Raw genomic sequence first — 24,452 nt, forward strand, 5'->3', positions numbered from 1 at the left:
ATTCTTCGTCCGCCGCGACGGTAGCTGGTTTCTGGAAATTGCCCGGCCTTGACGCGTCGCCGGTTAGTGATCAGAAGGCAGTGACTGGCTGCCGTGGAGCATCACGGCGATATTCCCCAGAAAGCTGCCCCAGTGCATAACCCCGGTTAATGCATCGAACGACTTCACGTGACTGCATAGCTGACTAACCGGCCCGCATTGGCCAATCAACGCTAACAGGAAATAAGCATCATCGACCCGGTCCCAGCAGAGCTTCGTTTCCCACGTCGACGAATTCCTCCGACCGAACACCCTCCACTCCCCATCCACCCGACTCCTCCCCTCCAAACGCCCACGATGGCCACTCCGAAGCGCTTGCCCGCGCAGGCCGCGCAGGCCGCACGAAACTTCGCGACAGTACGAACCTATGGCGGACTCAAGGACCAGGACCGTATTTTCCAGAATCTGTACGGCCGGATGCCCCCGTCCCTGGCCTCGGCGAAGAAGATGGGCGATTGGCACAAGACGAAGGAAATCATTCTGAAGGGACACGACTGGATCATCAGCGAGGTCAAGGCCTCTGGTCTGAGAGGACGTGGAGGTGCCGGTTTCCCCTCGGGATTGAAATGGGTAGGTCGCCACCTGTGCGGTTTGCGAATATTATTTGCCGCGGCAATCAAGGGACGAGGATTCGAGGGCAACAATCGAGGCTGACAATGCGGCAAAACAGTCGTTCATGAACTTCAAGGACTGGGACAAGGACAACAAGCCGAGATACCTGGTCGTCAACGCCGATGAGGGTGAGCCCGGAACGTGCAAGGACCGCGAGATCATGCGAAAGGACCCCCACAAGCTCATCGAGGGCTGCCTCGTCGCCGGCAGAGCCATGAACGCCACCGCTGCCTACATCTACATCCGCGGAGAGTTCGTCCACGAGGCCGCCGTCCTCCAGAACGCCATCAACGAGGCCTACGCCGACGGCCTGATCGGCAAGAACGCATGCAATTCCGGCTACGACTTCGACGTCTTTATCCACCGCGGAGCCGGTGCCTACGTGTGCGGAGAGGAGACCTCCCTTATCGAGTCCCTCGAGGGCAAGCCCGGAAAGCCCCGTCTTAAGCCTCCCTTCCCCGCCGCCGTCGGTCTGTTCGGATGCCCGTCTACCGTCGCCAACGTCGAGACTATTGCCGTCGCCCCCACCATTTGCAGACGTGGTGGCAGCTGGTTTGCCGGCTTTGGCCGTGAGCGTAACCAGGGCACCAAGCTCTTCTGTATTTCCGGTCACGTCAACAACCCCGTCACCGTCGAGGAGGAGATGTCGATACCTCTGCGCGAGCTTATCGACAAGCACTGCGGTGGTGTCCGCGGCGGCTGGGACAACCTGCTCGCCGTCATCCCCGGCGGTTCCTCTACTCCTATTCTCCCTAAGACCGTCTGTGACAACCAGCTCATGGACTTCGACGCCCTAAAGGACAGCCAGTCCGGTCTCGGTACCGCCGCCGTTATCGTCATGGACAAGAGCACCGACGTTGTCCGCGCCATCAGCCGTCTCTCCCACTTCTACGCCCACGAGTCCTGCGGCCAGTGCACACCCTGCAGAGAGGGCAGCAAGTGGACCGATCAGATCATGAAGCGCTTCGAGAAGGGCCGCGGCCGCCCACGCGAGATCGACATGCTTCAGGAGCTTACCAAGCAGGTCGAGGGCCACACTATTTGCGGTATGTTTGACTCGCCTCCATGACGTCAATGATGTCAACGACTTGAATGAGCACAACACTAACGTGACCAACAGCTCTTGGCGAGGCTTTCGCCTGGCCCCTTCAGGGTCTCATTAGGCATTTCCGCCCCGAGCTCGAGAAGAGAATGGAGGAGTTCGCCCAGCAGAACGGCGGTGCTAACGCTCTGGCCGGCGGCTGGGACCCCGATACGCGGGCTCAGGGCAAGTTGGTTGCACCGGGACAGTAAAATGCTAAGGTTTCGCATGGTGGTAGACTCGCGCGAGGGCTTGTATATATTAGTATCGTACATTGTGATAGAGCCCGAACGCGCCGGAGTTCCTTTTGTTCAGACCGGGTTTGTACTCTATCAGCAATGTGATTTCAATTTGTTAAACTACAATGATGTTCGTCAACCCTGTGACATAACTGCAGCATGAATGAACATGGTGACTGCATAATCTTCATGTCCCTCAGCATTGAACTTCATTCTTCAAGCCTCCCTGTCGGCGTTAGGCTAACGATCTACCGCCCAATGAGGTGGTCGGATTTCTCAGCGCCGCATCCGCTACAGCCAGGATCTCTTCGGCCCACATTGCCGGAGACCGCACATCCCGTCTCAAACCCGGCTCAACCCGGTCCAAAAGACCCTCCGACCACGGCGGGGCGCTCTTTGTTGTTCAACGACACATCGGACTTTGAGATATTTCGGCTGACCGCCTCTCATTCTTCAGCAAGTCCGATTGAAGCGTTGTCTGGCGAATTGAGTCGCCTGGTGATCTAAGTGATTATTATCGCTCATTTTCACTCATGTGCTGGGGTCTCAAAGATGACATCGTTCAAATACGACCAGTTCGTTGCGTTCGGGGCGGATAGCGGTGAGTCCCTCAATCTCAAACTCATTCAAAACATTTCTTCTCTTCATTTTCATCTTCGGAGCATGAAGGCTGGCGTTGGTTTCTTTTGGTCTCAACGCCGACTTTGACCGCTTGGCGTTGAATTCAGGGAACTCCTTCTCACTCAAACCCTTCTCACCCATCATGCTCACTCTCACTCCCGCTCACAACTAACAACCCCAGCCGGCCTCGAACGCATCCTCCGCGGCCTCCAAGCCCTAACCGCAATCGTCTCCTCAACACCCGCCCTCCTCGCCCTCGTCCTCTCAACCCCAGACCCCGTCCTCGACGCCCTGGGCCCCCTCCGCGGCCACCTCAACCTGACCAGGCGCTTCATCCGCTTCTTCTGGTTCCTCAACTCCTTCGGCACCTCGTACAACCTCTACACCTCCATCTCACCGCCCTCCACGGCTCCCGGTCAGAAATCCAGCGGTGGCGCAGGACTCGAGACGTGGCTCGACATTCTCAAATTCACCCTCCTCGGCCTCTACGGCGGCCTCGAGTCCCTCACCCTCCCGGACCTCCTCGGCGTCCCGCAGATCCAGTTCTTCGGCCCCGAGCGCACGAGGGCGCTGAACGTCGAGGCCCAGCGGTTCTGGTTCCTCGCGCTCTTCCTCGGAATCGTGGGCAACGTCATTCGCATCACGAAGTCCTTCGCCTACGCCCCCGTCCCGCAGCACGGTGCGGGGTACGGCACCGGAGAGAAGCCGAACGGGACTGCTGCTGCGGGAGATGAGAAGGCTGCGGAAAAGACAGAGGTCGTTGAGGAGACGAAGGCCGAGGTAGAGGATGAGAAGCTGGATCTGAACGCCGAGCGCGCGCGGCTCAAGGCTCTCGTCGTCAAGAGGCGGGAGGGCATGAGGAAGTGGCGGAGGCAGGTCGCGTTCAAGGTCAAGAGCCTCGGGCGCAAGGTCATCTCGGACTCGCTGGATTGCATCATTCCAGGTGTTATCCTGGGCTGGGTTAACATCGGACCCGGCGCGGTCGGGGTTGCGATGTTCATCACGACTGTCTTGACGAGCAGGGATATTTGGGAGAGGTGCGGTGCTGGTGTCGCCGCGAAAAGGGGCGTTGCTTAGAGGAATCCCGGGGATAAAGCGTTCATTGCATGATTTCGCTCTAGAGCCTTAAAGATAGATATGTAAACGAGATAACGCCCTGCGTGATGCCAATACTCAAAATCACAATCTCATACAAACGCGTAGCAACCTTTATGATCGTTCTCATCGTCAACTCGTCCCCGCCTGAATCACGATTCTCAACTCCACTATTTGCCGAGTAGCATTTTCACACATGACAGCGTCGCCGCACTTCAATGTAAGTATGACCGGATGCCTCAAGTTCAGATGGCCGTGTGGGCATAAACAGAAATGGGCGCCTGTCCCCTCTCAGGGCTCTGCGGCAGGCGGATGCGGTACTTGTGAGAGCCGAGACCATCCTCGCTCTCGTCCTCGTCATACGAGATCTGGATCCTGGCCCGCTTCAAAATGGTGAAATGCTGCGCAAACGCAATGATGATCTCGAGTCCCCTATACCTCCGTCAGCAACAACCACATCACAAAGAGACACACAGACGGCCAAACTTACGCAATAACGAACGCGACGACATAGATGCCGGAACCCCAGGACCAATGCCAGCCCCCCTTCACAACCATGCCGACCGTGAACGTGATCGTCGCAAACACCAGATCCGTCGCCGTCGTGAACAGCACCGCCTTCTTCAACTTCTTGCCAGAGTCTCCCGGGACCCAGCCCAGCAGCATCTCCCCGGCGTCCTCGTCCTCGTGGCCGCGCCGGCCAAAGATGCACTTGACGAAGCCCAGGTCCACGGTGAACCCCTTGTTCCTGCCGCCGCTCCCGCCACGGCCGAGGTCCCGCAGGACCGCGAAGACGAGCCAGAAGAGCTGGAAGAAGGCCAGGACGACGGGGAAGGGGCCGATGCCGTGGTAGCGCCCCGTCCGTTCGAACTCGAGGACGATGAGGGTGATGGCGAGGGCGATGGCCACGACGCGCAGCACGATGACGGTGGGGAAGATGAAGGAGACCGCCCTCTTCGGGCCCCGTCCGTCGTCGGAGTGGTGGTGCGAGGGGGGCGTGGCGGGGCGGAAGACGTTCGGGTTGAGGGTCTTGGGCGCCTCGGCCGGCGGCGGCGGCGGCGTGGTGGGAGCTGCCGCCGCGGGAGAGGATGGGGTGGGCGAGGCCATGGTTTTATACGTTCCGAGACACTTTGTCGAAGAAAGGTCCCGCGTGATGATGTCGTCGAGCGTGGAAATGTCCTGACGAGACGAGAGGACTTGGGTGTCTAGCGAGGGCATCGAGAGAGAACCATCTGGTAGGGGGTGAGGGTGAGTTACTCGTTATATAGATCTTCCCATCTCATAATGAGGCTTGGTTTTGTTTCAAGAAGTGAGTGAAAACCAAAGTTCCCTGGCTGCGCGCGACAGGACGAAGGAAGCTTTGCATCGCCCGGCCGGCAAAAACATCCCAATGCCAACGTCAATGGCCCTGCCCCCCAATTGCCCCTCCTGAATGTTGACAAGGGGGTACAGAGCCGCAGATGTCAACATTTCGCCCGGCTTTGCTAGACCATCGATCGCGGAGTCGACGCCCAGAGTTTCGAGCCGGCCAGTGATGTGCTTCGGAATTCGGGTGCCTGGAGTTCCCACTTGGCTGCGTTTGTCGCTAAGACACCATCCCTTGCCGGGATGTCATTGGACGCGGGGATGATGAGTGCGGAGTCCGCGGCGGTGCATGGGAGGGCGCGTTGTGGTTTCGCGACGAGGATAGATGTTGGCTGGTGGTGGCCGTGTATGTTTCGGTCGGGTATGGTGTGGTTGTGGTTGACTTCGGATTTGGTGATGGTGCGGTTGATCGACGACCAAAGTCCCTGTCCTGCCACGTTCTTGCTGGTAAGATGGGTGAGAGTCGTACGCGGACTCTGGAGGATTTAGGCTTTTAGAGTCATTCGGTCGAGGTGAGGATTCCTCGAGGTATTTGGACAGGCAATGCAAGGCTGAAAATGCGGCGATCGTTTGACATCAATATGGATGCTAACTGTAACCCTGCAACGTATCAACGTCGCGTTGTTGTCTCTATCCACAGAATCCTCTGCGAATAGAATACAGGGCGTCTAGCCAAAAGAAAAAGACGATGCCCTCCCACGTCTCTTGGTATATTTATCGTTAATGTATATCATCCAAGTCGTCTTCCAGCCGTCGCGCTCCAGTGGTATCTTCAACAATGGCCACAAGTCGTTTCATCATGTCCATAACACCCGCTCTTTTAACCGATTGCCCAATGGCATATATCTTGGCTCCCGAACACGAAGCATACGTTCAACGCATTTAATGCTGCTGCCTGCCGCCAAAAGTCTCCGAATTCCCAGGCGGCTGGGGTGACGCAAGCACCTGTACAACCACGTAATCAATCATCAACGTCGTCCCGTCACCCGGTAGCTTCCCGTCCCGACCGAGACCTTCCAACCGTCGTTGACTAGGGCGGCGATAACACCCTGTCTCAAGCGCGAGACGCCTCCAGCACTATGGAGACCCCGGCCCGTGACAATCGTGAAGCCTTCCTGTGCTTTCCTCGAGCGGTACTCGCCCAAGTTGTTCCACCAGTCCCAGACGCGCTCTCGCGTGATACGAACGCCGTCGGCGACCTCGACACCGTGGAGATCGATCTCATTAGACGTACTAGTGCTGGCGACGTGTATGTCGGCGGCCACGCTCTTGGCCTTGGCGAACCCGCGAGCCTCCTCCCGACCGCGGTCTGCAAAGAATCCTGCTGCCTGTCTGTACAAGTGGCCCTTCTTGTAGACTTGGCCGGCGGTATTGAACGAATGACTGCTCGCCTCGCGATACACTCCGGCGGTGTCCATAGCTTGCTTGTAAGTGCGGGGCGCATACGTCGGGCTGTTCAGAGTTGGACTGTTCAGCGGCCGCACAATCGGGGACATGCCCGGCGTCTTTGGTGACGCCACCTTTTGCCAACCCTCTGACGAGCCTTCAACCTCTTCGGTTGTCAGGGGTGCCAGCTTGTAGTCGATCTTCAGGCGCTGAGCGGGAAGTTTGCCGAAGTAACGATTCAGCAAGGTGGCAACCTCCTCCGTCCATTTGTGATCGCTCCGAGTGACTTCGACCAGAGGCGACAGCAGCTGCTCGGGTATGTGTCGATACTGTTTCTTCAGCTCATGCAGATGCTGCTTTCCATATGGACTGTCGCTGTTCTCGACTACAACGCCTTGCTTGGTGTATCTTTCTAGAAACTCAATAACGGTACGTTCCACTGATCCTTTGTGAGAGTCAAATACGGTAGAGACCTCCTCAAATGGCAGGTCGAGTTTCTCTGCAATGAATAGGATCTTCTCAACTTCTACGGCAAGTCAACTTGATGCCTCTTAGTCCAAGGTTACCAGGCTCGACTTACTTTCATTGTCTTCAGTAACTGGCGATGTGTCGCTGATGCTGCTGGAGCTCGACGACAGATCTGTAAGCAAGCCCTTCCGCTTCTTTCCCTTGCCCTTCTTCTTTCCGGAGGGTTTCGATTGCTTCTCTGGCTGGAAGAAGCCATCAATGCCCTTGGGTCTCTCTCCGATGGATTCAAGGAACTGTATGTTCAGTAATGTCTCCAGTGCCATCTGAAAGTCTCCCTGTGCCTTTTTGAGAGCAAAGCTGACGTCATGCGATTTCAGATCAGAAAACATCTCTTGGAGCTGGTGCAGCTTCTCCTGCTCCGAGTCCCCGTCGAAAGACTCAATGCGGGGGACGTCGTACTCGAGCTCATCGGGAGGAGGCGGGCTCGTGACTCTGCTAACGATAGAGTCGGAGTCCCTAAGCTGAAAGCCATCAGATACGTTGGTAGAGCCGTCCCGGGTGTCTGTTCCCGTATCGTTGGAACTGACGGCATCGGGAACGCCACTGGCATTGAATCCGCTTGCCTCTTCAACTAATACATCCTGAGCAAGGCTCTGGAGCATGGTTCGGACGTCATTGAACTGGCTAGCATCGCCGAGGTCCAGCTCACTTGCGATTGCGATGACGACTGTGGGGTCAAGGAGAGGAAACTCCGCCTGGGTCGCCGTTAGCTGTGCTCAGGGTGGGAGTTGGGCAGGATTGTGCGCCAGAATGCGCCAGAACGCGCCCAGAGACCGAGTACTCACCACCAAGTCGTCGAGTTTAGAAGATGCCATTGGACGAGTTCAAGCTTCAGGGTTCGAGGTATTGTCGCGTAATCCAGAGAAGCTCAATAGTCATGCTGAAAAGAACGAGGGATGAAAATATTTCGCTGGGCACTGGGTGCAACTACAGCCACAACCAATGAGAACGGGTATGTGCAGGTCTACGAGTGTAGCACGCGCGAAGCAGGCAAATGCGACAAGTGGTCGTAGATGCGGAAAAGTTGTGTGGGGGAATAAAGTCAATGGCGATAACGACGCGCTGCGGGGCAGTGTTGTCGCAAAGGCGTCGTCGAGATTTGAAGGGTCCAAGACACTGGGTTATTCAAACGCGCGCTCCAGGGAGTTTTTGATGATTCATTATGCAGTCGAAGTCGAGGTGCATATTTCCTGGTCCGATTCCAGTTTATGAAGAGAAGAAAGCACCCAAGTCAATGACTCTTGCGCTGGTGATTCCGGAGATTGGGTCACGCCGTCATTCGCCTCGACTAGTAGGTGCCGGAGAAAAAAGCGCCATTCGACCAGGTCTGCGGTCATCATTGGCACGTGCGTTGTGGCTGGTAATCCGAGGCTGAGGAGGAGTAAAGTGTGGCTGATGCGAAGAATTTTGTCCAATCACAAGTCGTCAATATGCCCCCTCCGTGGCGCGACGTCAGTGGCCCGCCTTTGTGGAGACTCTTCCTGATTCAGCTTAGCGCGTCGTTTCCACGTTCCGGGTCTCTTCCCGAGGCACCACTTGTGATCGTCTTGTCACCCAAAGAAATCACTTGCACTTGTATCCGTCGCTGCAGCATCCAGTGTCTGTCACTCCAAACAGCTGGGATGACTGGGATCAACCTCGAGAAGCAACAAACAGCGACGATTATGGCTCTGCGACAGGGAAGTCCTCTTTCAAGTTATGCGCTGGCGACTATTTTGGCCCGCTGCCAATGCGATGCGATGCTCCATGTTCGTTTCACTGCCCACCGAGGCGACTAAGACACATCCTACGCTTCTATTTCTCGACTCGCCAACTACTATGATGGGTGCTTACCGTTCATTTGCTGCAGGATGTGGGCAGCTAGTCACCGGACGGAAACCTGCTGAGATGCGTCCCCCCGCGTGTTGTCCCCAAGTGAGACATTCGAGCCGCCCAGCCTAGCATCGGCGGGCATTCGTCAGCGGGAGAGCCAAAACGGAATAAGCTCATCATCCCGCCCACCCGTCACCTTACCTCAACTCATGGATAACTCATATCCCTTGCATGAGCAGCCAGACACGGATACTTTGCCGTGGACAGAGAGGCTCAGTCGACTCACCTCTTCACCCAGCGCTTCCGGGTTGCGGAGCCAGTCTAACACAGAAGGACAGGGATGGATGAATCGGCCGGCCGAGGATCCCGGTGGACAGCATCAAAAAGCCAGCCTGACGCGGCCAGCTTCGCACCGACTGCATCAGCATTGGAACACCCAGCTTGAGCTTCTACTTCTAGTTCAGACAGATGAGGCCTTGGCTTTCGACGGACGACGCGAGATTCAAATCACGTACCAACGGCATCTGCTGACCGACCTACCCGGACTCCAACGCCGGGCTCACCACCGCAACCCGACCTCGCACCCTCGACAGCTCCGTCCGACTCCTTCACCGCGATTGGACGCCTAAGTTCAGACGGACTCGCCCGTTTGCCAGAACTTCCCCTGTCCATCCGGCCCTCCCCTCCCACCCGACCCTCGTTGGTTCGTGGCGAGCATCACACGGCCCAGGCGCAAACCTGGTGCATGGTCGAGCCCGGTCCTTCACACGAGGGAGGTCCCGGCGGAAGCATCCCAGCGCCAGACGCATCAACCTTAGTTTTTTTTTTCCGTTTCGACACATACTCATAAGGTAGCTCGGCTACGTATATAAGCTTGTCCCAGTCACCCGCCCGCCCCCTTCGTATCGGACGGCGTCAGCCTCATCTCAGTTACTATGCCAAGTGCGACGGCACTCGACCTCGAATCACAGCGACAACAACCTCAAGAACCCGGAGCCGACGTTGGTGATACTTCGCCGCCCAGTCACGCCCGTAGGCGGCCCATCATGAGCTCCGACACCCGCAAAAAGTTCATCAACTATCCCGTCCCTGTGGCAGGGTAAGTCGTTTCGTTCCGTTCCGTTTCGCAACAAGCTTCACCCGACATGACCACGCGTTCGTTGCGATGCACAAACCACCGTTCGCGTCGATATGCTTCGATTACACGATGACTGACTCACTCATCCAGACCACTCGTCCCTTACAAAAATGAGCGAGGAAGCAACCCGCCGCTGAAAGGCTGGCTTTTGGTGGTGGCAGCATGGGTGTAAGTTATCCAGGCGGCACAACGAGACGAGGTCGCTAACAGTCGCAGCATGGAATGTCTGTCCTTCGTTCGCGCATTCATCTGGAGCAATGCCGGTTTTGGAAGCGTGCGCAAGATTCGCAAATACATAGAGGATGTCGAGCCACGCTACGATCCAACCGTCCTTCCCTTCCCTCTCGAGGAGGCCAAGGATCCAGCTGTACTTCATCGCGAGAGTAACGTGAAGTCGCTGCTGAAGCCGCGCCCGTTCAAGTACTACTCCGTTTCCGACTACCACGAGATGTATCTGTCAGGCGAAGTCACGCCACTGGCCGTCGCTCGCGCCATCTTGCCCCTGATCCGTCGCGACACCGCTCCGCAGGGCGAGCACTCGATCGCGTGGTTCGACACCAAGGTCACCCAGGTCTTGATCGCTGCAGAGGCGTCCACAAAGCGGTACAAGGAGGGCCGTCCGCTGGGTATGTTGGACGGCGTGCCCACCGCTGTCAAGGACGAGTACGAGATCGACGGCTACCGGACGTGCCTCGGCTCGAGGAACGACTACACCACCGAAGTCGAGCCCGGACAGTCCATCAACAGTTGGTGCGTGAAGAAGCTAGAAGCAGCGGGCGCCGTTATCCTGGGAAAACTCTCGATGCATGAATTTGGACTTGGTAGGTTCAATCCTTTGAAAACCTCCGCACATCTAACAATATCCAGACACTACCGGTAACAACCCGATCTACGGTACTCCTCGAAACCCATACAATCGCGGCTATTACACGGGCGGCTCCTCCTCGGGCGCAGGCTACGCCGTCGCAACCGGCCTTGTCCCAGTAGCCCTCGGCAGTGACGGCGGCGGCAGCATCCGCATCCCCTCCTCCCTCTGCGGCGTCTACGGCCTCAAGCCAACCCACGGCCGCGTCTCCTTCCACCCCTGCCCGAACCACAGCAACTCCTGCGCCGTCAACGGGCCGATCGCCGCAGACATCGAGTCCCTGGCAACCTGCTTCGAGGCCATCGGCGCACCGCACGCGAACTCAAACTTCATCCAAGCCTCCCCGTTCATCCTTTCCCCGAGCGAGAAGCGCGGCAAGATCCTGGGCATCCCGGAGTCGTGGTTCGCGCAGGCAGACCCGGTCATCCAGCGCCTGTGCCGCCACATGATCGCTCGCCTGGTGACGCACCACGGCTACACCACCGTCCCCATCGAGATCCCCTTCCTCACCGAGGGCCAGTCGGCCCACGCCATGACGGTCCTCACGGACGGCGCGACCCTCCTCCCCGAGACGAAGAACCTTACCCACGGGAACCGCATCCTCCTGGCCATCGGCCGCGTCACCTCGGCCGTGGACTACCTCCTCGCCCAGAAGCTCCGCGGCCTCCTGATGCAGCACCTCTCGCACCTCTGGGCCACCTACCCGGGCATGATCATCGTCACCCCCACGACCTCCTGCGCGGGCTGGCCCATCATGTCGGAAAGCGAGCTCGCCTATGGTGTCAGCGACGGCGACCGCACGATCCGCTCCATGGAGTACGTCTGGATGGGCAACTTCTGCGGCCTCCCGGGCGTCACCGTCCCCACGGGCTACGTCGTCCCTCACGACCAGCCCGGCGCGGGCACCGAGGCCGGCCCCGACACCGCGGGCAAGGTGCCCGTCGGGCTGATGGGCATGGGCGAGTGGACGGATGAGCACAGCCTCCTCGAGTTCGGGCTCGACGCCGAGGAGCTGTTCGCGAAGGAGCGGTGCCGGCCGCCCACCTGGGTCGACGTCATCCAGCGGGCCAAGGACGAGATGGCCAAGGACGGAGAAGCCGCGTTGATAGACATTTAGAGCTTTGATATCCACTGATCTACCGGCGTAACTTCATGCGTAAATGCTTCAACACCTTACCTTTCTTTTCCCGCAAATCATGTGTACGTATATCGCGTGAAGTTGTGTGGCTTGGCTTGGTTAGCCCACTTCGTGCTCCGCTGCCGGGTTCGTTGTCACTGATGCGAGGCAAGGATTCCCTGGCTGTGATTTTCAAGGTGGTCTACCGGCCGCGCCACCGTTCCCCTGCGCAGATCAATGCGGGCTTAAGAAATGCGGGATTACGTGCCGAAATGCGCATTTTCCCGTCTTCTGAGCTCCAGGCACCTCGCCTCGCGGACGTGGGCTCCGACGGGAGGACTAGAACTCGAACAGACAGCCGCCGCCGCCGCCGCGCATAGTCATCCCAGGAAGACAAACCTCACGGGCGCGATGATGCCCTGACCGGCACCAGAGGAGGATTCTCTCCGCAGCTCAGACAGTAGACTCGACATATCATGTCGTGAACACTCAGACGTGGTATGCGCGTAAGCTATATCCTCCAGTCTGATGTATAAAATTGATGATATGCAGCGCCGAAGCTCTGCCATGCGCATGTTGTGGTCAAGGTTTTTGGTGCTTACACGTCGAGGATGGGATGGAACGCAGTCTGGGCCCCCCGACCCGTCGAAGAAGCTTATGCGTTCGACCGTGCCGTCGGTGTTTAAGCAATGCTCGTCCCGCGCGTGGAACGGGGCATTCAGTTGGAGGCGGGACGGATGGAGGATGGATGCATGTGAATACCGATGGCCCGACTGCTCTGGTGAGGCGGGGATTTGTGTGGTTATCGATCCTTCCGGGAGTTTCTCTGCGCAGCTGGATGTATGTCTATCTATAAATTATCCATATTGGCATCGGCTTTTATGTCGCCAGTCCCTTGACACTATTTTAGGCTTGAACTGAATTGTCCATCGTTGAACATGATTCTCAAAACAACGTTGTGTTATGCTGGCTATTTTTATGTCCTTCATCTTTTCTAAGGAAGGCTTCTTTCAATGAGATTTCCACGATGACGCAACTAAATGAGTGATGTCCAGTATGATAGTGCTATTCACAACGCACCTTGGCGCCTTGAGAGGAGAATCTTCTATATTCTGGTCTTTTGAGTGCTGGCGCAGTAGGAAACATGCAGCCAGAAGGACTTATTGCCATTTCCCGCCGTATTTATGTAAAGGGAATTCAAGAGAGACCGGTGTCTTGCTCTGGTCCCTGTTGATGTGCATCCAGCAACAACTGAAGAGTGCCCTAATTCGACTGAGTGATACAGATGAGAGATTGCATCAAATGCTTGAGTGCTATAGGTGGTAGAAAATAACTGCCTGAGTTCTCGTCAGGCAGATCTCCGCCGCCGGCGCGAATCAAACGACGACGAATGATTGAGTGGAAAGGCTTTGCAAATAGCACGTTATAATTTCATCATGTCATTATATTGAAGTACTTAGAGCAGTCAGCACTGAATCGAATTTGTGTCGAACGTATTGCAAATCTCTGGCCGATCGCCTGAAGCCGTCGATCCCGGTTCTTTCGACGGCCCCACTTGAACCGGACGGAGCGGGATCGGGGCCGATCCGCCGCCCCTCAGTTGCGGGACCCCGTCATCAGGATACAGAGTTTTCAGCAATAGTTTTACGTCTTAATATATACGATTGATAATGATCAGTTGTCAGGGAGAGAAGGATAGGCTTCGATGTCATGATGATCACCCTGATTGGAGGACGCAGGAGATGCGCAGGTCCGAGATATCTTCTACTCCGCGCCCAGCTGAAGAAAGTGCGCAGAACCTCTTCCCTCTGCATCTTCCGATTGGCAAGTGAGGTCACCTAGCGTTCGTTTCCAGAAACGATTCCAAGCCAATAGCCTTAGTAAGAAAGAACACGCCAAGTCCTAGCCTCAAGACCGTTGCTCTCCCGCCCAGGCCCAGGCACGCAGGTCTGACGTACTAATGACCTCGCGGCGTGATTCTGCAGGCAGGCGCAGGATCTAGCAAAAGGCACCGGCTGAAGAACAATGACAGCACAGATGGGGAAAAAGAGACGGGCGTCGTCCAATCAAGTGCGGGGTCGAGTCCAGACACGGCAGACGATGGTCCAGAGCTGCGTCTCTGTGCGCCCGAGGAATTTGTCTCTTCGAAGCCGGTATATCGGTCCATCGGACATGCGGAAGCGGGAGGTGGTCGCGAGATCTTTTCGGGATAATGGGAATTGTCTGCCTGATTGGGTGACGTGGGTAGCACAGTTGTTGAACGGCGACGTCAAGTCAAGTCTGCGACGTCCCAACAAAATGCATGAAGAGCAACGGTTGAGAATGAGGGGTACTGCGCAAGGTACGGCTCGTAGGCTCAAGCAGGCATTGTGTCTCCAATTCGTGCTGCAGTCGGCCGATAGTTTGTGCCTCTCGCCCGGTGTACTCTGTAATCGTGCGTAGTGCGTGTGGTTATGCTTCCTTGCTCTGGGTTGAGGCGAACTAAAAATACGGAGAAGCTCCCCCGCATTGTTCAGCGCGCCGGGCTGGATGAGACGATCTGGAGTCTGCAGCGTCAAGCCTCTGGAGATGGCGTTTATGTTTCGAACGGAGGTTTCTATTTGTGCTGCTGTTTATGAGGTGAAAATAGGAAATTCGTCAAGAAGAAAGAAGAATACACGGGTGGATGTCTCAGAAGCAGGCAGAAAAACGCAGAAGAGAGAAGAGCAAGTGATGGAAAGACGCGGTTGACGAGAAGGCAGAACACACCTCAAGGGCAGGGGGTAGAGGCTCCATTAAATGACATGTCGTGGAGTGCAGCCAATTGGCTTCAGGCCCAATTTGATCGGCGCATTCCCTGGACGCCAGAGGCCACATCCCTCCCAAAATTTGGGGAAACTTCCCTTTCGTCACCTTTTCCACCAGGGCATATTCTTTTTTCCCCGGCTGGTGCTGCTTCTTGCATCCCGTCTCCTGTTCATCCGCTTGTCGCGAACATCACCAGACCGGCGCTTCTCTGTCGCCATCTTCCTGCCGGGTGCCCTCTGCTCACTGCCGTCCGACTTTCTTCTTCCTCGGACATTTGCGACTCATTCCCGTTATCACATCAGGGCATCTTGCCGCCCAGCCCGAAGGTTCCCGCACCACCGAGGATGAGGAGAGCCTAAGGGAGTGGCGCAATTTTTTGGAGCGACGCAAGAGCCAGAGCTTCTTGTACCTTTTCCCTACCTCTCGTCTTTCGTCTCGCCTCGCAGCATCGAGCATCGCGACATCTCGCGATCATCACCAGTCATGCCCGACCACGCTGGGACGGCCGCGGCCGCGCCGCCGCAGAGCGAATCGAACCCCACCCCGCCTAAGGAGCTGTATCCCATGGTGAATTGGAAATACGATCTCTTCCTCTGGGTTCTGGGTGTTCTCGTCGACCTCTTCTTCCGCGAGGTTCACCCTCGCGGCTCCTGGAAGGTCCCCAAGACCGGTCCTATCCTCTTCGTCGCCGCTCCTCACGCGAACCAGGTTCGTCTTCTGCCTCCCTGTCAAAGAGCCCCAGTTTTCGTCCGTCACATGTTAACCCGTTTTCGCTTCGCAGTTCGTCGATGCTCTGATCCTCCAGCGCACCCTCCGTCACGAAGCCGGCCGCCGAGTCTCTCTTCTCATTGCCCAAAAGTCCGTCCATGGCTTCATCGGCTGGGGCTCGCGCCAGGTCGGTTCCGTCCCGGTCGGCCGTGCTCAAGATGCCGCCAAGCCCGGCTCGGGCGTTATCTACCTCCCGGACCCCATCAACGACCCTACACTGATTCGCGGTGTCGGCACCAAGTTCGGCCAGGGCGAGGGTGAAATTCATGGCATGCTGTTTCTGCCGTCTGCCAAGAAGCAGACCGGCGCCAGCGTTGATATTGCGCAAATCATTGGACCCGAGGAAATCCGCATCAAGCGCCCTTTCAAGGGCAAGCTTCCCCTGGAGCAGCTGACCGGCCGCGACGACATCGACGAGAATGGAAACTTCACCGACAAGAACATCAAGGGTTGCAAGGAGGGCTTCGAGGGCACCAAGTACAAGCTGGCTCCCCACATCGATCAGACCAAAGTGTACGAGGCCGTCTTTGACCGTCTCAAGTCGGGCGGTTGCGTCGGTATCTTCCCCGAGGGTGGAAGCCACGACCGCACCGAACTGCTTCCCCTGAAGGCTGGTGTCGCGATCATGGCCCTTGGTGCTCTGGCCGAAGCCCCCGACTGTGGTCTGAAGATTGTGCCCGTCGGCATGAACTACTTCCACGCGCACAAGTTCCGCAGTCGTGCCGTGATCGAGTTTGGTCCGCCCCTCGAGATTCCCCCGGATTTGGTCCGTATGTACAAGAACAACCAGCGAAGAGAGGCCATCGGCCAGCTCCTGGATACCGTCTACCAAGCACTCAGCGCCGTCACTGTCTCTACTCCCGATTACGACACCCTCATGATGCTGCAGGCCGCTCGTCGCCTCTACAACCCCACCGGAAAGAAGCTCCCTCTGCCCGTCGTTGTCGAGCTGAACCGCAGACTGGCCATGGGATACGAGCGCTACAAGGACGACCCGCGGATCAAGGACGTGATGAAGTCGGTCAAGGTGTACAACAAGCAGCTCCGCTACGTCAACCTCCGCGACCACCAGGTTCAGTACGCGAGAATGTCCATTCCCAAGGTCATCTTCACTCTGTTCTATCGCATCGCAAAGCTTCTCGTCCTCCTCGTCGGTGTGCTGCCCGGTTTGATCCTCTTCGCTCCTGTCTTCATCGCATCGAAAGCGATTAGTGTTCGTAAGGCGAAGCAGGCGCTGGCTGCATCGACGGTCAAGATTCAAGGGCGCGACGTCATGGCAACGTGGAAGCTCCTTGTGGCTATTTTCCTCGCGCCAACGTTGTATCACTTTTACTCGGCAATTGTTACCTACAAGGTATGGAAGGACCACCTCTGGGGATACGTCCCTGCGTGGGTTCCGTGGTGGACGACCTACCTCGTCATGTGGCCGTTGATGGTGGGCATCACATTCGCCGCCCTCAGATTTGGCGAGGTCGGCATGGACATCTTCAAGTCCCTGAGACCTCTCGTGCTGTGCTTGAACCCCGCCTCGAGCTACAACATTCAGCAGCTGCGGACGAAGCGCGCAGAGCTCAGTATCCAGGTCACCGACCTCATCAACACCCTCGGACCGGAGATGTTCCCCGATTTCGAGAAGACGCGCTTGGTTGCCGACCCGTACAAGATGGACGGCTACTCCCGGCCGCGCACCCCTCCCGCCCGCCGGGACAGCGACGCGTCGAGCGCGTACGACTCGGCCACGCCGCCCTCCATTTCGAGACGGACCACGACACAATCCAGCCGTGGTCTTCCCCGCAACGAGTCGTACAGCAACATCGGCGGCGTGGGTATCTTCTCCACGCGGCCGCCTTCTCGCTCTAGGAGTCGGAGCAGCAGCAGCGGAGGCGGTCTCAACTCGGGCGGCTTCCCCATCAGCGGCTTCACTACGTTGGACTCGGCTGGCGGCTTTGACGAAGCCAGCAGGAAGATCCGCGAGGCGATGAAGTTGCGCAGGAGGAAGAGCGGCGACCACAAGATGGAGTTGGGCGCCGACGAGAGCGAAGAAGAGGAGTACAACGAGGCTCGCAAGAAGAACACATAAGACGTTTCAACACTGTAGAATTTCAACATCAGAAGGGGGAGAGAGAGAGAGATGCAACTAATACTAAAAGTGGCCAGCGTCAGCTGGATCGGGACGGGAAATGTATAGACAGCGGAGGTACGGACGGTATGGATTCCCATTTTCATTTGCAAATCAGCGATAGTTGAATGACCAAGCTTATTCAAATCAGAGTCTGTTTGGATGTTGCGTGAAACAGTGGGAAGCTCCAATGGCAGCAGTGAAGATGACATCTCGGGTGGTCATGATTTTGATGACGGGGAAGCTGCCATTCTGCGAGCAATCAATCCCGGCGATAAAAAAGAACGCCGAGTAACTCCGCCGTTGGCAGGATCTGATAACTCAAAAAGTTCCTCAAACTCACATACAATCCGAGACGGATGGCTACGCGGCTGGGTGGCTGGCATGACGCTATTTGCGACGGGTCGCACGCGTGGCCGTACCGGCACGGAATGCCGGGCGTAATTGATCTTCATTCTTTTCTCCAAACTGCGTTCCTGTCAGAATTTCCCGACGATATAAGTCCGAGACGGACTCGGTGATACGAGCCCCGTGGGCCATTAATAAGGAACCGCGCGGGACTGACTAGCCAAGCCGGCATACCACGCACACACGCATACACAACAGCCTTACAACTCGGAAGGCTTTGTTAGCAGTTGACCAGCAGGTAGAAAAGCAAGCGACAGCATTGGTTCGGCCCCCGGAGGTCTCTCTGGCGCCGGGTCGAGGAGCCGAGTCCCTGTTTGTCCTTTCTCGATCTCCCCAATCATCCCGCCGCCAATTGTCGCAATTCCCCCTCCACCCCACTTCCCGCCACTTTTCCGAACGAGTGGGCCGACCGAACGCCGTTCCCCGATCCTACACTACGCCACGGCAACTTGCTACGATTCAGCCCTTTCGCAGCAGACTAAAGTAGTGGCTTCTCCCCTTTTGCCCCTCCCTCTCTTCCCACTTGGAGGGGGATCTTGTTTTGGTTTTCTGTTATCAACATCTTTCTGAAGGTCTTCAAGAGAGAGAAAGACAAGCAATCACAATGGTCTTCAAGACGCTCATCTCCGGCGCCAGGAAGCTCGCCCTCGGTGACGGCGGCAACCCCACCGACCTCTTCCCGAAGACGGACCCGGAAGTCGACGGCGACGCCTGCGAGCACGACTGCGAGAGCTGCCACGTCAAGTACCCCAAGGGCTTCAAGATCGACGAGGCGGACGACCTGTACGGCCACATCAAGGGATGGAGCACGCACGCGCTCGTCGCGACGGGGAAGAGCGACTGGGTCAGGGACGTCGCGGACGAGAAGGGCAGCGTGATGGAGGCCATCGGCAAAGCCGCCGCGCCTAGCAATGGGGTATGTGTCCCCTCCACCCACGAGAGGTCGTTGCTAACCGGGACCGCAGAAACTCATGCTCTCCGCCTCCAACATCCCCACGCCCAGCCACTCGAGCGACTACTCCGAACCCACGACCGTCCTCCTCCTCCCGGCCTTCGTCGTCATCGACCACGTAACACCCAAGCGCGTACCGGACCTCATCTCCGAGTTCGTCGACAAGGCGCCCACAAACACCTCCCCGCTCGCGCCCCTCGCCCTCCCGACCACCGTCCCCGTCGCGTCCACAAACGGCACCGAGACAGGCGCAACCGCTGTGTCCATCCCCCCGCAAATGTCCCGCCGCCCGTGCCCGCACAGCGCGCTGATCCTCCTCTGCTCGCAAAAGACGCGCGACGCGCGCTGCGGGCAGTCGGCGCCGCTGCTGCGCAAGGAACTCGAGCGGCACCTCCGCCCGCTGGGCCTGTTCCGCGACATGGACGACGAGAGGCCCGGCGGCGTGGGCATCTACTTCATCTCGCACGTGGGCGGGCACAAGTACAGCGCCAACGTGATGGTGTACCGCCGGCCCGACGCGTTCGGGCTGGACGGGGTGGAGAGGGCCAAGGTGGCCGGGGGGGAGGAGGAGCTGAAGCCGAAGGTCAGGGCGGCGGTGCCGGAGGCGGAGGACGTCGGGGCCGCGCAGTGTATCTGGCTGGCGAGGATCAAGCCGGAGGATTGTGAGAATCTGGTGCGGTATACGATTTTGCAGGGCAAGGTCGTCAAGCCGGAGACGCAGTTGAGGGGCGGGTTTGATCGCGCCAAGGGACTGATGAGTTGGTAAGAGGGACGACGTGGGAACATGGCAGAGGTTGGGGTCCATTTGGTTTATTGGTAGCCTGTCAGCAGAGGCTGAGTACGATGGCATTTGGGAGGAACACGGGGCGCAAATCAGGCCAGGCTGCGGTTGGCGTTGGTGGATATAAATTGCTTCGGCATAGATCCTAGACATGACACGGGACTAGATAATAGTGAAGGCATACAATGCATTGTGGAGGGACAAAGAACTCGACTGATATGTCACTGTCCGATTCGCTGCTTGCAAAACAGAATTCGAGCATTGGTATAACATGTTTGTCGTCATCACCAACAGGACCCTTATGACGTCCGCAGAAGCTACCTAAGCAATTGAGCTGGCGACCCGCAAGCTCCGTACCGCCCCGCTGTGACGCCGACTCGGCCGGCGTGGACCCACTTCCACCGGCCCGCCCCGTACTTTCGGTAAAAAAAAAGAAAAAAAGAAAAAACACCCCAAAATTGCAGTGAACCCCGAAAAAAACTTGGAAGCTGCAGGCGCGTTGCACGGCCGATAAGATAAGACCTACACGGCCCACCCGCGGTCGCCCAGACGACGAAGCTAGGATAAACAATCCCCACGCTCGACGGCTCCTTCGCTGCCCCAAAAGTACCAACCACATGCATAGGTAGTGTTCAGCTCACCGACACGACACGACCAACCCAGCCCAACCCGTCCTCCCCAAAACCAATCCTACCTAACTGTTACTCCCATCTGTTCTTCCAAAAACAGCGCCCCCCGAAACTTTTCTTATTGCAACGACAAACAACAGTAACTTTCGCAACGGGACCAAAGTCTGGCTTTGCGCCTGTCTCCCACCCCCATTCCCGGTTGTGCAGCTTCATCTCTTCCTCCTCTCCCAACAATGGTGTGAGCAGAAAGAGGTCCAGTACCACAGCTGTCCGGGGCACCACCGTCTTCATTCATCAGAATAAAAGCATTGGAGTTACGTTTTGTTTTGTTAAAACACCCCCATCGACTTTTTGGTCCATTTTTCGCTTTAGACCGGCAACAACAGACAAGAATCTTGGCCAGCATTCCAACCGGGCATTGTTTTCATCCAAACCGAACCAGCAGGACCCTGTCTCTCCTCCCCCCGAACCCAAGAAACCCCCCCCATTTCCCACGACAATGGGCTCCGCCGTCGAAGGAGATAACAATGGAGGAGGAGTCGAGAGCGGACGCCGCCCCAGGTCCTCGGTCCTCAAGAGCTTCATCCATCGACGTAACCAGTCCGAGGGCTCCGCGCTCTTCACCTCGCCCCCCTCCGTCCAGATCACCACAACCACCACCACCTCCTCCTCGTCACAACACGTCCAGGCCGCCTACGACCGCCTCGAGGGCAAGATGATGCCGCCGCCGCCCCCCTCGCCTCTCCGCACCGGCTTCGGCTTCGGCGCCCTCGGCGAGCTGAACCAGAACTCCCAGCAGGACCCCGTCCTGCGCTCCCCGAGAAAACAACCAGACGACGACCGACGCGATCGATCACGCTCCCCGACAAAGTCCGCCTTCAGCAACCTGTCCCTCAAGTCCATGGCCAAGGACGCCGCCCGCAAGTCTCGCGACGTGTCACCCGAGAAACCCAAAAAGACCAAGTCGAGCACCAACCTCGCGGGCTTCCTGTCGCGGCCCAAGTCGACGCTGTCCCTCAACAAGACCTCCTCCAAGGACAAGGAGGACGAACGACGCATGGCCAAGGACAAGGAGAACCGCACGCCGCCCAGCTCGACGTCGAGCGCCGACATGTCCGCCAGCGCCGTCGGCGGGCCCGCGCCTCCCATATACGCGCAGTTCTGCAGTCAGGATCTCGGCACGGCACTGCGTGGGAAGGCGTCGTTCGACGCGGGCAGCGGGCGATACGGGAGCGAGGCGTCGTCGAACGACGTGATGAACTCGAAGAAGCAGCGGCCCAAATCGTACCACCCGTCCACGGCGATATCCAAGCACGAATCTACACAAGACCTGCGGAGTAGACCGCCGGCGGGCGGTCGGGAGCCTTCCGCGTCGGAGAGAATCACTAGTAAGGTGCAACGACCGAAGCTATTCACGGCCTTCTCTGCTATTGGCAGCCAGAAGACGACGAAATCGAAGACGTCGGCCGACCCTTCAGAAAGGCAGATCGACCCCAAGGAGATCGATACCCACCTGGAGGCCATGCTTGACCGCCGCAACATCCCCGAGAACCAGCGCTACAAGATGCGCAACCTCGCCGATACGATTAAAATGGAGTTCATTCGCCAAGACTGGGCCGAGATGGCTGCGAAGGAAGCTGCCGGTAACGACGGCGGCGGCGTTGAGCCGACATCCGCTGTCACCATGGGCGGCTCCGATAAGGAGGAGAACCAACAATCCAAGCGTAGCAGGGGCAGGAGTTTTACTCTTTCTAGAAAAAAGGACCAGTCTGCGTCGAACTCCCCGACGAAGAAGTCCAAGGGGGATTCCTCTTCGATCGGTCGTCATTTCAGGAGCAAGTCCACCGAGAGCGTCACGAGCGAACGCCCCATATCTGCCAGCTCCAACACCAGCAACGGCATTCTTTCTAAGATCAAGTTCGGCCAGGGGCCGGGCGACTATGTTTCGTACCTCCGCAAGGTGCAGAAGCCGGAACTCGTCGAAGTCGGGAAGCTGCACAAGTTGCGTCTGCTGCTGCGGAACGAGACGGTCTCCTGGACGGAGGACTTCATCAAGCAGGGCGGTATGGAGGAGATTGTCGGGCTGCTTAACCGTATTCTTGCAGTGGAGTGGAGGTATGTTTCCCCGATCTCATCTCAGCGCATGATGCATAGAGGCTAACGATCTACACAGAGAGGAGCATGAAGATGCCCTCCTTCACGAGAACCTCCTCTGCTTGAAGGCCTTGTGCACCACCGCCCTGGCGCTGCAGTACTTACACTCCATCAATACTGACCTCTTCCCGAAGCTCCTCCACATGCTGTTCGACCCGGAGAAGAAGGGCCCCAGCGAATTTACTACCCGCAACATCATCACGTCAGTCCTATTCACATATATCGAGTCCGCTACCCCCCAAGAACGCATCGTCCGCGCCAAGACGGTGCTTTCGTATCTCCGCAACCCCAAACCCAAGGACGAGGACCGCCCCGTCGGTTTCGTCTTGGACATGCGCAAAGAGCGCCCCTATACCGTCTGGAACAAGGAGGTCGTCAGCGTAACGAAGGAAGTCTTCTGGATCTTCCTTCACCACCTCAACATCATCGCCCTGCCCTCGGAAATGTCCACCAAGGGCGGTGCTCCCCTCGCCGCCATCACCAACGGCAGCACGTACGATCCCTACGCCTACATGCACCGGCACTTCCCCTCGGAACGCCCTCCCGTCCCGGCCGCCCCCTACGTCGGCGGCGTGGAGTGGGACGCGACCAACTACCTCGCCTCCCACCTCGACCTCCTGAACGCCATCGTCGCCTGCACCCCGACCGCGGACCAGCGCAACGCCCTCCGCCACGACCTCCGCATCTCGGGCTGGGAGAAGGTCCTCGGCGGCAGCCTCCGGCTCTGCAAAGAAAAGTTCTACGGCTGCGTGCACGAGGCCCTGCGATGCTGGGTCGCCGCCGCCACCGAGGACGGCTGGGACGCCAGGGACGTCCGCTACGGCCCGCCCCCGGAGTCGCGCAGCTCCAGCCCCGCGAAGAAGAGCCCGGCCAAGAAACCCGCCGAGCCGGCGCCCAAGATCGAGATACCCAAGCTCGACTTCGGACTCGACCGCCAGCCGGGAAGGACGCCCGTCAAGGAGAGGGATGCCTGGCTGTCATAGGAGGAGCTCCAGCTCTCCCCGAAGACGTCGCCCGGCAAGCAGCACCGGCATCATCGCCACCACCAACAACCAACTGTACATCAAATGAACCCGGAGAAAATGAACAAACAGGATGGGGGGACAGCAGGTCGTCGTCCGTCTGCTCCCCTCAGTGTCAGCATCCGCGGGAACGTCGTCAACGCCGGGCCGAGGCCCCTCGTCATCCAGCATTGGAGATGAGGCAAGGCGGAAGTCGCGCGTTCTCGCTGCTCTTTTACTTTTTTATTATTGGGAGGTTATCGGAGGAGTTTTACGTCATGTGTCATTTTTGGTCCTTTTCGGTCTCCTTATCCCGCCCGCCCTTATCCCTCCCTCCCCCCCTTCTTCTCCTGTTGAATCATGTGTGTGTCGTCGTGTGTCGTATTGCATTTGGGGTGTTGGGAAACTTGGGAGAATATTGCAGTTTGGTTTCTCCTTTTTTTTTCTTTTTCTTTCACTATTAAACACACACACACACTGAGAAAGAGAGAGGAAAAGGAAAAGGGTGAGAACTCTCTCACAGACACACACACATCATGCTGCCTAATGCTTCTCATGAAAGGGCAACGTTTATGAATTGATGATCATCATACATAGAAAAGCAAACTCGTGCCGTTCGTTACCTTTCTTTTTTAACAATTGTGGAATTGGTGAAACTCGTGTCGATGTTGCCAGCGTCGGTGAGAATGTTGTCATGATTCTGGGATGCTCAGCAGCAACTGTCTGTCTGGACATTTAACAGAGGTATGTATGGCGAGAGTGTTACTGTTGCCTACGTATATGCGATGCATCGCGGATCTTAGATGACGGACGGATCAGGACCGAGGTACTTATAGCGAGGCAAAAACCCTTATGGGGCCAAGCAACAAAAGGTAGGCAAGGTAAACCACAAGGTGGACAAAAGCAGTACTATACTCAGTACTCATACAAGAAGATTTAACTTCATACTCAGGAC

At 57.4% G+C, this 24,452-nt stretch overlaps 8 protein-coding genes across 8 annotated transcripts; 6 read left to right on the forward strand and 2 right to left on the reverse strand.

Moving 5' to 3' along the window:
* Window positions 1-336: 336 nt before the first annotated feature.
* On the forward strand, window positions 337-1,944 carry CkaCkLH20_06116 (uncharacterized protein; the record flags this gene model as incomplete). Its single annotated transcript, XM_038888833.1, has 3 exons — window positions 337-609; window positions 710-1,697; window positions 1,772-1,944. The coding sequence occupies 3 exons, from the start codon at window positions 337-339 to the stop codon at window positions 1,942-1,944; spliced, it is 1,434 nt and encodes a 477-aa protein (XP_038745634.1).
* Window positions 1,945-2,523: 579 nt separating this feature from the next.
* CkaCkLH20_06117 (AoPex11B) lies at window positions 2,524-3,669 on the forward strand (the record flags this gene model as incomplete). Its single annotated transcript, XM_038888834.1, has 2 exons — window positions 2,524-2,572; window positions 2,774-3,669. 2 exons carry the CDS (start codon window positions 2,524-2,526, stop codon window positions 3,667-3,669), a joined length of 945 nt encoding a protein of 314 aa, XP_038745635.1.
* A 263-nt stretch (window positions 3,670-3,932) lies between these two features.
* CkaCkLH20_06118 (uncharacterized protein) lies at window positions 3,933-4,905 on the reverse strand (the record flags this gene model as incomplete). The annotated part of the gene is made up of 2 exons (XM_038888835.1): window positions 3,933-4,119; window positions 4,178-4,905. 2 exons carry the CDS (start codon window positions 4,903-4,905, stop codon window positions 3,933-3,935), a joined length of 915 nt encoding a protein of 304 aa, XP_038745636.1.
* A 1,115-nt stretch (window positions 4,906-6,020) lies between these two features.
* CkaCkLH20_06119 (smr domain-containing protein) lies at window positions 6,021-7,781 on the reverse strand (the record flags this gene model as incomplete). The annotated part of the gene is made up of 3 exons (XM_038888836.1): window positions 6,021-6,964; window positions 7,019-7,661; window positions 7,752-7,781. 3 exons carry the CDS (start codon window positions 7,779-7,781, stop codon window positions 6,021-6,023), a joined length of 1,617 nt encoding a protein of 538 aa, XP_038745637.1.
* Window positions 7,782-9,824: 2,043 nt separating this feature from the next.
* Window positions 9,825-11,898, forward strand: CkaCkLH20_06120 (amidase; the record flags this gene model as incomplete). Its single annotated transcript, XM_038888837.1, has 4 exons — window positions 9,825-9,877; window positions 10,007-10,084; window positions 10,133-10,737; window positions 10,784-11,898. The coding sequence occupies 4 exons, from the start codon at window positions 9,825-9,827 to the stop codon at window positions 11,896-11,898; spliced, it is 1,851 nt and encodes a 616-aa protein (XP_038745638.1).
* A 3,270-nt stretch (window positions 11,899-15,168) lies between these two features.
* Window positions 15,169-17,533, forward strand: CkaCkLH20_06121 (acyltransferase; the record flags this gene model as incomplete). Its single annotated transcript, XM_038888838.1, has 2 exons — window positions 15,169-15,393; window positions 15,467-17,533. 2 exons carry the CDS (start codon window positions 15,169-15,171, stop codon window positions 17,531-17,533), a joined length of 2,292 nt encoding a protein of 763 aa, XP_038745639.1.
* Window positions 17,534-18,584: 1,051 nt separating this feature from the next.
* On the forward strand, window positions 18,585-19,698 carry CkaCkLH20_06122 (sucrase ferredoxin domain containing protein; the record flags this gene model as incomplete). Its single annotated transcript, XM_038888839.1, has 2 exons — window positions 18,585-18,896; window positions 18,946-19,698. The coding sequence occupies 2 exons, from the start codon at window positions 18,585-18,587 to the stop codon at window positions 19,696-19,698; spliced, it is 1,065 nt and encodes a 354-aa protein (XP_038745640.1).
* Window positions 19,699-20,841: 1,143 nt separating this feature from the next.
* On the forward strand, window positions 20,842-23,479 carry CkaCkLH20_06123 (GTPase binding protein rid1; the record flags this gene model as incomplete). The annotated part of the gene is made up of 2 exons (XM_038888840.1): window positions 20,842-22,457; window positions 22,516-23,479. The coding sequence occupies 2 exons, from the start codon at window positions 20,842-20,844 to the stop codon at window positions 23,477-23,479; spliced, it is 2,580 nt and encodes an 859-aa protein (XP_038745641.1).
* Window positions 23,480-24,452: the final 973 nt, after the last annotated feature.

This window comes from Colletotrichum karsti, assembly GCF_011947395.1.
Source record: "Colletotrichum karsti strain CkLH20 chromosome Unknown Scaffold18, whole genome shotgun sequence".
Classification (NCBI taxonomy): Eukaryota; Fungi; Ascomycota; class Sordariomycetes; order Glomerellales; family Glomerellaceae; genus Colletotrichum; species Colletotrichum karsti.